This window comes from Schistocerca americana, chromosome X, assembly GCF_021461395.2.
Source record: "Schistocerca americana isolate TAMUIC-IGC-003095 chromosome X, iqSchAmer2.1, whole genome shotgun sequence".
NCBI classification, from domain to species: domain Eukaryota; kingdom Metazoa; phylum Arthropoda; class Insecta; order Orthoptera; family Acrididae; genus Schistocerca; species Schistocerca americana.
In genome coordinates, this window is record NC_060130.1 from 738,146,259 (window position 1) to 738,161,594 (window position 15,336).

The window sequence follows — 15,336 nt, forward strand, 5'->3', positions numbered from 1 at the left end:
AACGGTATGGACATTATTTTGAAAGGTGGATATGAGATGAACATCATCAACAAAAGCAAAACGAGGTTAACGGAATGTAGTTGAATTAAATCAGGTGATGCTGAGGGAATTAGATTAGGAAATGAGACACTTAAAGTAGTAAGTGAGTTTTGCTATGTGTGAATCAAAAGAACTGATGATGGTCGTAGTAGGGAGGATATAAAATGCAGACTGGCAATGGCAAGAAAAGCGTTTCTGAGGAAGAGAAAGTTGTTAACGTCGAGTATAGATTTAAGTGTCAGGATCTCCTTTCTGAAATTATTTGTATGGGGTACAGCCATGTATGGAAGTGCAAAATGGACGATAAATGGTTTAGACAAGAAGAGAATAGAAGCTTTTGAAATGTGGTGCTACAGATGAATGCTTAAGATTAGATGGGTAGGTCACGTAACGAATGAGGACGTATTGAATAGAAATGGGGAGAAGAGAAATTTGTGGTGCAACCTTACCAAAGGAAGGGATCGGTTGGTAGGACACATTTTGAGACATCAAGGGATCAAAAATTTAGTACTGAAGGGAAGCGTGTGGAGTAAAAATCGTAGAGGGAGACCAAGAGATGAATATAGTAAGCAGATTCAGAGGGATGTACGTTGCAGTACTTACTCGGAGAAGAAGAGCCTTGTAAAGGATAGAGTAGCGTGGAGAGCTGCAGAAAACCAGTCTTCGGACTGAAGACCACAACAACAACAACAACAACAAATCCTTATACCATATTTCCTTCAAAAAATGGTTCAAATGGCTCTGAGCACTATGGGACTTAACATCTATGGTCATCAGTCCCCGAGAACTTAGAACTACTTAAACCTAACTAACCTAAGGACGTCACACACATCCATGCCCGAGGCAGGATTCGAACCTGCGACCGTAGCAGTCGCGCGGCTCCGGACTGAGCGCCTAGAACCGCTAGACCACCGCGGCCGGCCCATATTTCCTTCTTCTGCGTGTTTGGCACATTTCCTGAGGGATTATCAGTACCTTTTTGCTATACCCTGCATAATACGTATTTTGCTAAGGAAGGAAGGTTAGCCGGCCGCTGTGGTCGAGTGGTTCTAGGCGCTTCAGTCCGGATCCGCGCTGCTGCTACGGTCGCATGTTCGAATCCTGCCTCGGGCATGGATGTGTGTGATGTCCTTATGTTAGTCAGGTTTACGTAGTTCTAAGACCAGGAGACTGATGAACTCCGATGTTAAGTCCCATAGTGCTTAGAGCCATTTGAACCAGTTTTTGAAGGAAGGTTCGCGTTTAACGTCTCGTCGATAACGAGGTTATTAGAGACAGAGCACAAGCTCGGATGCGGATAAAAACGGCCGTGTACTTTCAAAGGACATATTCTGGCGTTTGCCTTAAGAGATTTAGGAAAATCTGGGGAAACCGTGGCCGGACGGAAATCTGAACCCTCGTCCTCCCGAATGCGCATACGGCGTGGTAACCAACGCTCCGCTTCGCTCGGTTACGTTCCTTGAAGTGTTGCCTGACTGGCGGACGGGTTTAAGACGAATCAAAGAACAGTCGAATGCTTTGTGGAAGCTTTTTCTTTCAGAATTTTTATGGTGACATAGCTCCAATGGAAGAATATGCAGTAGAAGAGGTTCGTGTTAAGAGATGCAGACAAGTGTGGTAAGGTGAACGCAAGTTTGACAGGCGGCGAGAGTCAAGGCACGGGGAGCACAGTTAACGAGGAGGTAGCGTGTGGAGGCGTTAGTCTGAGTGCACACAACACCTGAGCCTCTGCTATTAGCGAAATGTACGGACAACGGAGTAAGCCGGCTGTCACATGGCCAGCGAGTAAACTGGTGGGTTACTGCGAGTGCTTTTCCCCGGGCGAGTGGCCCTTACAGGCCCTCGCTTGGTGTGGGGTTGTCGCCATGACGTAAACTCAATAGCTGCAAATTATTTCACGAGCGCAGCATAAGTAAAACGCATACTAATAAAGGTACAGAACGGACAATGCTATCAACGAAAGAAAGAAAAAAAGAAAAAAAAACGAGGTGAGGAAGCACGTATTTAACATCCACTCTGTAGGTGTATTAGTATTTTGATATTGACGATGAAAGGCATGGTTATACCCGTTACCTTCAAAATTTAATAATTTATAAACGCCTTAAACGATCTTAACGAGCAAAACGGCAACTGATAGCACTTGAACAGCACTACCAAAAATCTACTTCAGGGATTTTTTATGGCGGTACATTTTGAAGTACGACCCAGAATGTTGATTCTGAGCGTTAAAAACACATTTAAGTACAAAATAAATTGCAAAACAGTAAGTATGGTGGCACTATTAGATAAGAGACTACTCTAGCTATCTGCAGAGGTGTAATTCTCCTTAGATTTGAAAAAGATGATAGTAAATAATTCTAATGTTGAACATTTCACAATGTAAGCTGCAAATGAGCCAAAAACAAGACACCCGAGCAAGAACCTAACACCACCACCAAAAAACTGGTGGAATTATAGCCCTAATTTGTGTGAAATACAAACAGTAGCCGTAAGTTTAATGTAATTTTTATTCGTAATATATTTCACGCGCAACCAACAAGAGAGATTTCCAGAATGTAAGCGCGAGTCTCGTAAGGTGTTTACAAGTCTAGTTTCAATAGGTTTTGTTTTTTCAACAGTAGACGGAGGCTACTTAAGAGCAGCTGCCATGTTGGCCTGTGTCAGTTGGTTAGGCGAACTCGCTGAGTCGAGATATGCACGGTAGAGCAGCTTGGCAGTCGTGATTAAAATGTTTGAAATTTTTCAGGTAACAAGTCTAAGAACTTGGAAAATTTCTGCGGGAGTTGAGGTACTTAAGAGAAGTTTTAAACAGTCGCTCTCCTCAGCTCTAATCCTGAAGAGCAGCAGGGCGTTAAAAGACTTGTAAAATTTCTGTATAGTTTCACAAACTGGGCAGTTCATAAAACAGTAACAGGATGGACGTCCCTAGTCACCTACTGAGTCAACAAAATTTGAAAATCGGACACGCACTATATTAAGCAATGAAAGGAAATGATCGTATGGCATTACTGGCCAGGAGACCCCATCTGCGGTTGTTCGGCCGCCTGATGGAAGTCTTTCTATTTGACGCTAGTTCGGCGACTTGCGAGTCGATGAAGGTGTGATGAAATTTTTATGACAACACAAAAACCCAGTCCTCCAGAGAACAAAACCTCCGACCCGTCTGGGAATCCAACCCGGGCAGGAAACGACGCTAACCACTAGACCACGAGTTGTAGCGTTGTTAAGCCCTTTTATATGAAGGGAGGGTACGTTTTAGTGTATCTCGTAAACAGCTACCGCTTCGAGTTGGCACAGTGGCGCAGACAACGAACTGGTGTGAGAGTGAAGTTCAAGTTTCTATTCGACAAATCTGAATTAGGTTTATATCTTGCACCTGAACAATTGCGGAAAAACTGCGATGATTTGCTAAACTTAATTCTTTCATCACATTGGGCGCAGAATTTAGGTTTAAAATGGTTCGAATGGCTCTGAGCACTATGGGACTTAACATCTATGGTCATCAGTCCCCTAGAACTTAGAACTACTTAAACCTAACTAACCTAAGGACATCACACAACACCCAGCCATCACGAGGCACAGAAAATCCCTGGCCCCGGCGGGAATCGAACCCGGGAACCCGGGCTTGGGAAGCGAGAAAGCTACCGCACGACCACGAGCTGCGGGCAAATTTAGATTTAAATCCCATCTAAAATGCAGGTAGCCTTAGTCACTCACAAACGACTTATTACCCCTCAGTTCAGAGAATTTCTTCCACCCTTAATCCTAAACGGCACACAAATAACTTTTTCTTCTTCTGAAAACAACTTGTAAATAATTCTGAACAATCACTTAGACCGGACTTCACACGCACGCATGTAGTCTGTAAAAAGGTGTCAGTGTCACTTCAATCACTACAGAAATACCGGGTGATCAAAAAGTCAGTATAAATTTGAAGACTGAATAAATCACGAAATAATGTAGATAGAGAGGTACAAATTGATACACATGCTTGGAATGAAATGGGGTTTTATTAGAACCAAAAAAATACAAAATTCAAAAAATGTCCGACAGATGGCACTTCATCTGATCAGAATAGCAATAATTTGCATAACAAAGTAAGACAAAGCAAAGACGATGTTCTTTACAGGAAATGCTCAATATATCCACCATCATTCCTCAGCTATAACTGTAGTCGAGGAATAATGTTGTGAACAGCACTGTAAAGCATGTCCGGAGTTATGGTGAGGTATTGGCGTCGGATGTTGTCTTTCAGCATCCCTAGAGATGTCGGTCGATCACGATACACTTGCGACTTCAGGTAACCCCAAAGCCAATAATCGTACGGACTGCGGTCTGGGGACCTGGGAGGCCAAGCATGACGGAAGTGGCGGCTGAACACACGATTATCACCAAACGACGCGCGCAAGAGATCTTTCACGCATCTAGCAATATGGGGTGCAGCGCCATTTTGCATAAACATCGTACGTTCCAGCAGGTGTTTATCAGCCAAGCTGGGGATGATGCGATTCTGTAACATATCGACGTACCTCTCACCCGTCACGGTAGCAGTTACAAAACCAGAATCACGCATTTCCTCGATGAAAAAATCCCCGATAACGGTAGATGTGGTAAATCCAACCCATACCGTGACTTTCTCGTCGTGCAATGGAGTTTTCACAACAGTTCTAGGATTTTGGTTCAAAAATGGCTCTGAGCACTATGGGACTCAACTGCTGAGGTCATTAGTCCCCTAGAACTTAGAACTAGTTAAACCTAACTAACCTAAGGACATCACAAACATCCATGCCCGAGGCAGGATTCGAACCTGCGACCGTAGCGGTCTTGCGGTTCCAGACTGCAGCGCCTTTAACCGCACGGCCACTTCGGCCGGCAAGGATTTTCGGTAGCCCAAATTCTGCAGCTGTGGGCATTGACAGACCCTCGGAGCGTGAAATGAGCTTCGTCGGTCCACAACACGTTACTCAACTAATCGTCATCTTTCGCTATCTTTTGAAACGCCCACACAGCAAATGCCCTCCGCTTCAGTAAATCGCCAGGTAAAAGTTCATGATGCCGATGGATTTTGTACGGATAGCATCGGAGGGTATGCCTCAGTGCCAACCAAACAGTAGTGTATGGAATGCCGGTGCGACGTGCATCTGCACGAGCGCTGACTTCCCCGTGCATAGACGAACCCGCTACAGTCTCCATTTCCTCCTGAACTGTCTCAGCAGCATTACGCCTTGTACTCGGTCGGCCACTACGGGGTCTATCGTTTAAACAACCCGTATCTTCGAACTTCGAAATCATTCTCGCCACAGCTGCATTTGTCAACGGACCTTTACCCGTTCGAATCCCCTTCCTACGGCGATAGGATCGTAACGCTGAACTAGCACATTCTCCATTCTGATAATACAGCTTCACTAAAAGCGCCTTTTCAGATAACGTCAACGTGCTGCGACTGCTGGCGCATCTGATTCTCTCTCTCATTACAGCTCCTTTTATACACGATTGTCATGCGCAGTCACTGACGTTTTGCTGTCCAGCGCCATCTGTCGGACATTTTGTGAATTTTGTTTTTTGTTTTGGTTCTAATAAAACCCCATGTCATTCCAAGCATGTGTGTCAATTTTTAGCTCTCTATCTACATTATTCCGTGGATTATTAAGTTTTCAATTTTATACTGACTTTTTGATCACCCGGTATAAAAAAGTATTTCATTCGAGCTTAAAAACAGACTTGTGGAATCACACCCCGTACTTGATTGTGGTGATCCTATTCTCCAACGGCTTTCGTATGACAGTTTACGCCTGCTGGAATTGGTGATGAACACTTGTGTGCGATACAGTTGTGGTGTATGCGATTTTGATCATATCATTCCTGGCTACATGCAGTTGTGGCTATGTTCCAATAACCGCAGAAATTGTCAAACCATATGTTTCCTCTATCGCCTTCTCAAACACTGCACTCCCTCTTGTTTATCTTCAACTCTTACACTACTGTCGAAACAGCACCGCGGAAATGCTCATTCTCAACTAAATAAAATGCAATGTATACCGCAACACAACACAGCCATCTTCCCAAAAGCACTTTCTTCGTTAGAAACCTGACTTTGGAATAATCTTCTTCAAATATCAGAGGCATTACTTGCCTTCAAACTTCAACTGACAGTTAATGGCCCACCTTCTGTCACAATAGCTAGCTCTTCCATATACTTGTCAGCAGGTCGCTCTCGTCAATCCCTCTCCCCAACCCCTGTTCGCTTTCCTAGATGTACACAGTTCTCTATTTAAAATCTGTACTTTCTTAACAGCCATGACCACTGTCAATTCAACCTTCTTCTCTTTTATTAATCCTTCCGTTTCTGATGATACTAAAAATGACGTCAAATGTGTTAAACAGCTCAGTATGGGAAATGGAGGTGGTGTGTTTCCCGCAGTAGACAAGAAACACAAGTTCCCCGACACGGAAATTGAAGCTCCATGTGAGATTCTTTAGGCTAGACTCAGTATGAGGGGTGGCCATAAAATGGTAACTGGATTCTTCTATCACCCACCAGACTCATCTCCTAATGTAACAGAAAACTTTAAAGAAAACCTCGGTTCCCTTTTACGTAAGTTCCCCAACCACACTACAATCATTGATGGAGACGTTAGTCATCCAACAATCAATAAGGAAAATTACAGTTTTGATAGTGGTGGGCGTGATAAAGCATCCTGTGAAACATTTCTGAATGCTCTCCCCGAAAACTACCTAGAACAGATAGTTCAGAACCCCACCCGTGATGGAAATATATTGGATCTAATGGGAACAAATAGACTTACTCCTTTGTGGATGCCCACATCTAAACTGGAATAGTGACCATGGCGCTGTTGTGGTAGTTATGATTACCAAAGTACAAAGGACAGCTAAAACAAGCGGAAAATAAATATCTTTGGTAAATTAGATAAGAAATCAGTAGTGGCACATCTCAATGAGGAACTTGAACCTTTCAGCACATGGCAGGAGCATGTAGAAGAACCGTGGCACAAGTTTAAAGAATAATAGACAATGCACTGGATAGATATGTACCCAGTAGAACTGTTAATAATGGGAGAGACCATCCATTGTGTGGTGTCACCGCCAGACACCACACTTGCTAGGTGGTAGCTTAAATCGGCCGTGGTGCATTTAGTACATGTCGGACCCGCGTGTCGCCACTGTGATCGCAGACCTAGCGCCACCACAAGGCAGGTCTCGAGATACGGACGAGCACTCGCCCGAGTTGTACGACGACATTGCTAGCGACAATACGGACGAAGCCTTCCTCTCATTTGCCGAGAGACAGTTAGAATAGCCTTCTGCTAAGTCCATGGCTACGACCTAGCAAGGCGCCATTAGCCTTACCTAGTTTGAGAGTTATCGTATAAATGTCTCACGAAGAACGTTGTAAACCAACAAAGATTAAAAGTTAAGTATAAAGCAGCTACGTACTTTTCTTGCTACCATTCAGTACTATCCTGTTCCAGAATTCACGCCAGTCGGCGTGTGTGTACGTGTGCCTTTCTTTCGGCTCCCTTCTCAATGTGGCGTAGCTAGCTTGTTACGCCACAACAGATTGATTTTTAATCACTCCTTGTGATACATCTCTCTTGACTATACAAATGAGACTCGTAAGGTACATGCACTGTTACAATTGGCGCCTTGCTAGGTCGTAGCCATGGACTTAGCAGAAGGCTATTCTAACTGTCTCTCGGCAAATGAGAGGAAGGCTTCGTCCGTATTGTCGCTAGCAATGTCGTCGTACAACTGGGGCGAGTGCTCGTCCGTATCTCGAGACCTGCCTTGTGGTGGCGCTCGGTCTGCGATCACACAGTGGCGACACGCGGGTCCGACATGTACTAAATGGACCGCGGCCGATTTAAGCTACCACCTAGCAAGTGTGGTGTCTGGCGGTGACACCACACATGGTATTGACACATATAGGATAACTAATTGTCTGTGTTGAACATGACATAATTTTTTGCGGCAAACTGGAGTAAGTCCATAATTCTCTCTTTTCCTTACAAGGTACAGCATTTTCCTATTGCTGTTGGAAATAGCCTCCATTTTCAGTGCAGCAGTAAAATAATTCCATGCTGTTGTGAAAGACAGATTTGAGTGGTGAATATATTGATACTGAGCCGATCGTAGTGGCCGTGCGGTTAGAGGCGCCATATCACGGATTGCGCGGCCCCTCCCGCCGGAGGTTCGAGTCCTCTCTCGGGCATGGGTGTGTGTGTTGTTCTTAGCATAAGTTAGTTTAGGTAGCGTGTAGTTCTAGGGACCGCTGACATTAGCAGTTTGGTCGCTTAGGAATTCACACACATTTGAACATTTTTGATAATGAACTTTCTGAAGTGGTAGAACATGAACAACGCAATCAGAATAACTGGTCAAACACGACTAGAATCAAAGTAAAATCCAAATTGCATGTTGATTTTAGATAATTTTTTAAACTTAGACTGTGAAAGAAAATTAAAGCTAGACCTGTTTCTTTTAAGAATTTACGAGGTTTTAATACAGTAATTTCTGGAACTACAGTTTAACTTCAGATTCTAGTGAAAGGTGCAGTTGGAACAGTTTAGTTTTATTCATCTTTCAGGTCCATCTGCCAGAAGTACACCAAGAGGACAGAAAAGAAGTAGGAACGCAACTGCATGGTTAGAAACTATTTGGAAAGCTTGTCGCAGTTCTGGAAAATCCTACTTACATGAAAAAGGAAACGATGATTGAGTATATGCAGTATAAACTGCTAAATGAAATGTGTGACTGTGATGCAACATGAATTGCATCTGCTCAGTCACTTCAAAATTGCATTTACTCAGTCACTTGAAAAATCTGTAATAAAGCCGAAAAAAGCTGTTGTCAGAAAAGATATAAACAGACGGACAAAAAGTGGTTGTGAGTTTCGAGGTGGGATTCCCTTTTACATTAAATTGAAAGATGCATACAATTCTGTGTTAGATGTCTGTTCGATAATTCTCATAAAATTTCAGGGTCATCCACCGAGTTCTGTTTCAGTTGTTGAGGAAGAGGAACTGTTTCTGACGAGTGGACCTTTAACAGAACGGAAGAAAGAAAGGATATGATGGATTTATTACCTTTTACTTCTCCACGTCGACATGCTTTCTTTAAAAAGTCGATTGTGATTTGGTACACCAGGAAAATGACGCCACACCAACAACAATGACCAAGACGGTGACCGTGATGAACCGTTGTATGACATTGAATTTGTTAAGCAATGGATTATCATTTCTCGTAGAAGTGGGATGTCAATCTTAGAAGGATTGTAATATTAGGTTCAGACCCACAGTAACTCCATTTAATTACAATACTTTGTTCTAACTGCATAATAATATGACCTAGAAATCAATATTTCCATTATCGTAATATATGTGTTTTACTTCATTAAGCAACTATTTCCAAATAAAACAGTACTTCATAAATAGTTGTTATTTTCAATTTTTTAAAATTCGTGTTATTCTCCAAACCATATTTTTAGATTAGCACCACTTCTGCCCTACACGTCTCAAATACCTTTAGTTAGGTATGGTACAATGGCTGCGAAGTGTAAATTTAGACATTCATATCAATTTAGACCCTCCTCCCCACAAACCACGGAATTTACCGCGATGGGATGGCTCCCGTACCTCAACGACTCAGATGCACGTACTGTAGGTGTAACCACTTCGGAGGGGAATCTGTAGAGAGGCCAGACTAAGACATAGTTCTTGACGGAGGAAAACAGTTTCTCAATAGTTGCAGGGGCAGCAGTCTGGATGTTGATCTTGCAAACGGCCGAAATCGAGGGGAAACTACAGCCATAATATTCGCTGATGGGATCCCTGCTTTATGGCATAATAATGATGCCATCTTATTGGGTAAAAATGGTAAAAATATTCCGGAGACAAAGTAGTCACCGAGCGAGGTGGCACAGTGGTTAGCACACTGGATTCGCATTCGGGAGGACGACGGTTCAATCATGCGTGCGGCCATCCTGATTTAGGTTTTCCGTGATTTTCCTAAATCGCTTCAGGCAAATGCCGGGATGGTTCCTTTGAAAGGGCACGGCCGACTTCCTTCCCCGTCCTTCCCAAATCCAATGAGATCGATGACCTCTCTGTTTGGTCTCTTCCCAAAAAACAACCCAACAAAATAGTCCTTCATTCTAATCTCTGGGCAGGGGCTGCTCAGGAGAATGTTGTCATCACGAAAAACAAGAAGGAGCAAGAGGCTAACAGCACATATTGTGAGCCCTTAAGAAATCATCAGTAAGGTAGGGGCGGGAATGATAGAAGTTAAACATTTTACAGGGTCATGAAGACTTGACTGCATTAAGCAGGTTCAAGTGGATGTAAGTTGTAGGGTTAAGTAAAAATAAGTTGGCTTGCACAGGATAGACTGGTGTGGAGATTGCAGAAAATCCGCGTTGGGGCTGAGCACCACAACAACAAAAAATTTTGATTTGGATTTTTATTAACAGAGACCTGCTCGTCAACGGCGATCCGGCGGCAGTTCCACAGGAACTCTAGAATGGCGATGAGGAAGGCTGCGAGTGTGCCGACGAGCAGAACGAGGAAGACGCCGCCCACGTTTAGTAGGACCAGCTCGTCGCTGGACTTCTGCACGCCATCCTCATCTGTGTTGTCGCAGCCGGGACCCTCCGCCTTCCACCATTGTGCCTTGAGAGCGCTCAGGTTCCCGCGCTCCTGTAGCATCAGCACTGCGCCGCTCACAGCCGTCCGAAACGGCGAGTCTGCAGGCAAACAGTGGTCGTTACTCTAAGCGCACTCTTCTCGTTATCTATAGTGAGAGCCCTTACTAATAATTTCGGATGGAATATTGGTTTAATTTCAATTAATAAATATGGAAAGAGCTTAAACAGAAATGGAATATAGACCTGCAAATAAACTTGATCATTAAGCACCTGTTCTGAAAAGGAAACTTCGTACTTGTTCAGAATGTACACCAGTAATAAGTTTACGCAGGCGTTCAGTAATCCTTTGTAAACTTGTTTTGCAATGTGTCGTACGAGAGTGAGAAAACAGGAAATTTTAAGAAATTCTGTTGTATTATGAGAGAAAGTGTGATTAATAAAACGTAGCAAAAAACGCGCTACGGTTAGAAAATGTGTGTGAAATCTTATGGGAATTAACTGCTAAGGTCATCAGTCTCTAAGCTTACACACTACTTAACCTAAATTATCCTAAGGACAAACACACACACCCATGCCCGAGGGAGGACTCGAAGCTCCGCCGGGACCATGACTGCAGCGCCCTGGACGGCTCGGCTAATTCCGCGCGGCTACGGTTAGAGATGGAGACAGCAAGAGAGAGAGAACTCTTTCATATGAGAAAATACAAACTTCGCTGTTGTGAAGGTGAGGATTTTTTCTGATGTGGCGGCAGCAGAGTCCAGTCCGATGAAAAATGGGGCAGAAATATAACAGTCAAGGAGTCAGCAGTTTCTTGGTAGGTTCATCTCGAATTGAAAATTGGACAAGCAGTCATATACCTCTTTATATTCTAAATAAAATTCATTCAGCTGTACACCGTCATTTCAAAAAGTTTTGACTCTGTGTTAATAAAAAACAGAGAAAATTTTAATGCTCCGAGTGTTCTACATGGTCCACACCATTTTGAGTACAATACACGTAGTCGATTATGTCGTCAGAGCGTTGATCCCTCTTGTGAATTTATGGTACGTACATATTGATAATAGGCAGCGGCCTTGCCGCAGTGGATACACCGGCTCCCGTGAGATCACCGCAGTTAAGCGCTGTCGGCAGTTGGATGGGTGTCCATCCAGGACGCCATGCGCTGTTGCCATTTTTCGGGGTGCACTCGGCCTCGTGATGCCAACTGAGGAGCTACTCGACCGAATAGTAGCGGCTTCGGTCAAGAATACCATCATAACGACCAGGAGAGCGGTGTGCTGACCACACGCCCCTCTTATCCGCATCCTCCCCTGAGGATAGCACGGCGGTCGATGGTCCCGGTAGGCCACTCGTGGCCTGAAGGCGGAGTGCTTTTTTTTTTTTTTTTACATATTTATAATACCAGGCCTCGTCATGAGTGATGATTTCTTGCAGAAGAGAACTGTCCGTGTTTTGCATTTCAATCAAATCACGGAAACCGTAAATTTAAAACCGATGAAATGACAACATTTAATCGACACTCATTTGAAAAAATTTTCAAACGTTAAGTTCTATAAGGAAATTCTGCAAGAATCTGCAGCAGAAGAGTTGCCAACGTACACCCAGGAAGATTTGGAGGTTTCTAATAATAGTGTCATCGAGGAGTTAAGAAGCAGACTTAAAATCCGCAAATGCTCTCGCCTACAGGAACTGTGGAAAGGAACAGAGCTAATTGTTAAGGCCATAAAACAGCTGTTATACTGGAAGAAAATTAGATTTGTACTGAAATTCGAGAACATTCCTACTGTTTATTTGTCAGATTACTGGCTGCAGCAGCAAATGGCTGATACACATGTAGATTAAAATTATAAGTTAAAAATTAAGCTGAATGTTATTAAAAATACACGAAATAAAAATAAAGAAAGAGTTGTTTTCTGTGTGTAAATATACACGCTATAATTAATAAAGTTTATGTACAAGAACGTATCATGCTTTTTTACTTGCTGCCCTGCCTATAATCCTAAAAGTCTCCTTTTTACGACGATCTACGCGTGTGGGATGTGGGTAGTCACGTGACCTTGAAAAGTAGTTGAAACTAGATACCTGAAAGCACAGCGACCCTCTTAACGTACTTAATATGACATGGGCAATTGCGTGTGATTTTTCACGTCTTGGTTGGGGTTATCTAGTTCTCTCCTTGCCATCCTACTCTGTCGTCCACATGTCGTTGTCTTTGTTCGTGAGTCTAGGTGTGCAGGACAAACTTTAGACACACTTTTGTCTTCTTGAAACCATTCCTGAAAATATCTCGAACACTTGATTTAGGGATGTTGGTCCATTGCGATTTGTGACAGAACAACGGTAACACATTACAGCCACTGTCCACTACGTAGCGCTGCTTGCTGACAACTAATTGCTCGAATGCGCATATGTGGTTTGCAGTTGTCAGTTCAAGCTGTCACCGCAGTTATTGCGCTGAAGTCAATTACGCGTTAGTAATGAAATCAGTCTCGTAACTTTTTGGATGGACGGAGTAAGTTCATGCATAGCACATTTGTGTTACACGATTAATTTGTTATCAACGAAATTTTAAATATTTTAGAACTGATCTCAGCCAACAAACTTTACTGACTGCTGTATAATGTATATTGCTTAAGACGTTAGAAGTTATGGACCTTGCTGGCGGAAATCCATCACTTTCGAATTTTAAGGTCCCAAAGCCCCTGACTATTAGGCACGCTGATGTCTCAACGTGATTTGTTGACATGAATTATAAGATTGGCGTAAATACGGCTGAATTACTCGTGATGTGTTCTATAGCTAAAAATTAATACTTAAAAAATGAAGAGGAGAAACATTGCCCTATGATGAGCCAGATTTCCAGCTACTAAATAGGGACTAACTTGTACCACAACCTTCCAATACTGCGCTTCTTTGCTATTATAATAACGATAAGAATGTGGTGTACAACGAAAGTGAAGTAAAACAGGAGGCAGAATGCTCTCAGAATTCAATTTAAAAAGGAAATAGTGAAAAAGCGATTTGGACACAATTTTAAACCCTCTGCCTAAATACTGCTGAAGAGAGGAAGCTGTGGCTGCAGAGACATGGCTTAGCCTTTTGAAAGAGGCAGAAGACCTAAACAGCTACTTGACAGTGAACATTGAAATATCTTCTTGAAGTAAGAAAAAATATAATTATTTAACATACAACGCCAAGTAGCATTTCCATTCCCATAGTAAAAGAAAACAGTTGAGAAGCTACTTTAGAGCAGTAATACGAGGGTCAGAATGTGCTATTGTTAACATGTGTACGAAAGCGTCTAGGAGAGAGGGACAATTTTTTCTAAAGAAGTGCCTTGGTAGAAACTCAGAACTGCTGAAGCTACAAAATTTTCACATTTCGTGAGGGTATTGTGAAGAAAGTGCGAATGAATTCGGTAGAGATTGTGATCCATACGGTCGGCGGTTTCAAATTAAAACAGTGGTATCACTTGATGCAAGCGATCCAAATGCACAAGTTTACTTTTCCATATATGTCGCGGAAAATTCGAGGAGCCATAGGTTCCGAGTATTGGTTACAAAACTCCTAAAAATAAGAACTTATCCCAGGCAGCAGAAACACTTTAAAACACAGAGAATCAATGCTAGTGACGATTAGAATGACTGAGGAAATGGAGCTAAACTCATGGGAATCATCAGAATGCTTAAACCCATTTACAGCGTTACAAACGAAATATAGGAGTGTATGTTGCATTGACGCAAGAAGAGAACAGTTACCATTTGTCTCTTGAAAATTGTGAGCGGGATTTGTATAATTTAAGGTTATACTGTTATGACATAATGAGTTGTATCAGTTAACTTTTTCTCGCTGTATCAAACAACGTTTAAACTTTGCCATGACTCATTGTACATCTTTCGCAAACATGTTTTCTTGTTTTTCTTTAATATCTTACTTTATTACGTTTACTTATTTAATATATTTTGTCAAAGAGATTTGATGCTAACATAATACTGAAATGTACTTCATTACGTAGCGTTACTGAGTTGTCAGTACTGTGTGGACCGTCGATGAGTATGCTCGTGTGTTGACGCTAAGATAACTTATTTAGCTAGAAATAACTATTATATTCATGAAAACTTCATAAAGAACATGTGCAACAGTGTATGTCGTTAGTCTTTTATTGACAATCTGATTTGTATCTACATATTATTAAAAGAAACCGAGAAGTTCATAAATGCGGATCCTAGGCATAATTTTTCTTGCGTTCAAGGGGCAGCAAAGAAGTAGTGTAAATTTTAATAGACATGCATCGCAGAATTTTCACACGTCCCAGTTTGTTCATATTTAGCCGCGTATATGTGTAATTTTTGAAACCACGTGTTCTCGTTTACTCCGTGATATATTAACTTATTGCTGGTAGATCATTGTAATTTCCAAAAGTGAAAAGTGCTTGAGAGACCGTTGAAACAACAGTATCATGATATTGCGTGATAGCTGCAATAGCTTATTTCCCATTAGGTGTGATAGCTGCAATAGTTTATTTTCCATTAATGTGACTGTAGTGGCGGGGTCAGGGATTTTCTCTGCCTCGTGATGGCTGGGTGTTGTGTGCTGTCCTTAGGTTAGTTAGGTTTAAGTAGTTCTAAGTTCTAGGG

The 15,336-nt window shown here is 42.4% G+C and overlaps 1 protein-coding gene across 1 annotated transcript in view; it reads right to left on the bottom strand.

Moving 5' to 3' along the window:
• LOC124556294 (glutamate receptor ionotropic, kainate 2-like) overlaps window positions 1-15,336 on the bottom strand; it is a 414,191-nt gene that overhangs the window by 27,628 nt on the left and 371,227 nt on the right. Inside the window, exon 13 of the mRNA XM_047130270.1 lies at window positions 10,530-10,798. Coding sequence (XP_046986226.1) covers window positions 10,530-10,798 — 269 coding nt within the window. The remainder of the gene's footprint in view (window positions 1-10,529; window positions 10,799-15,336) is intronic.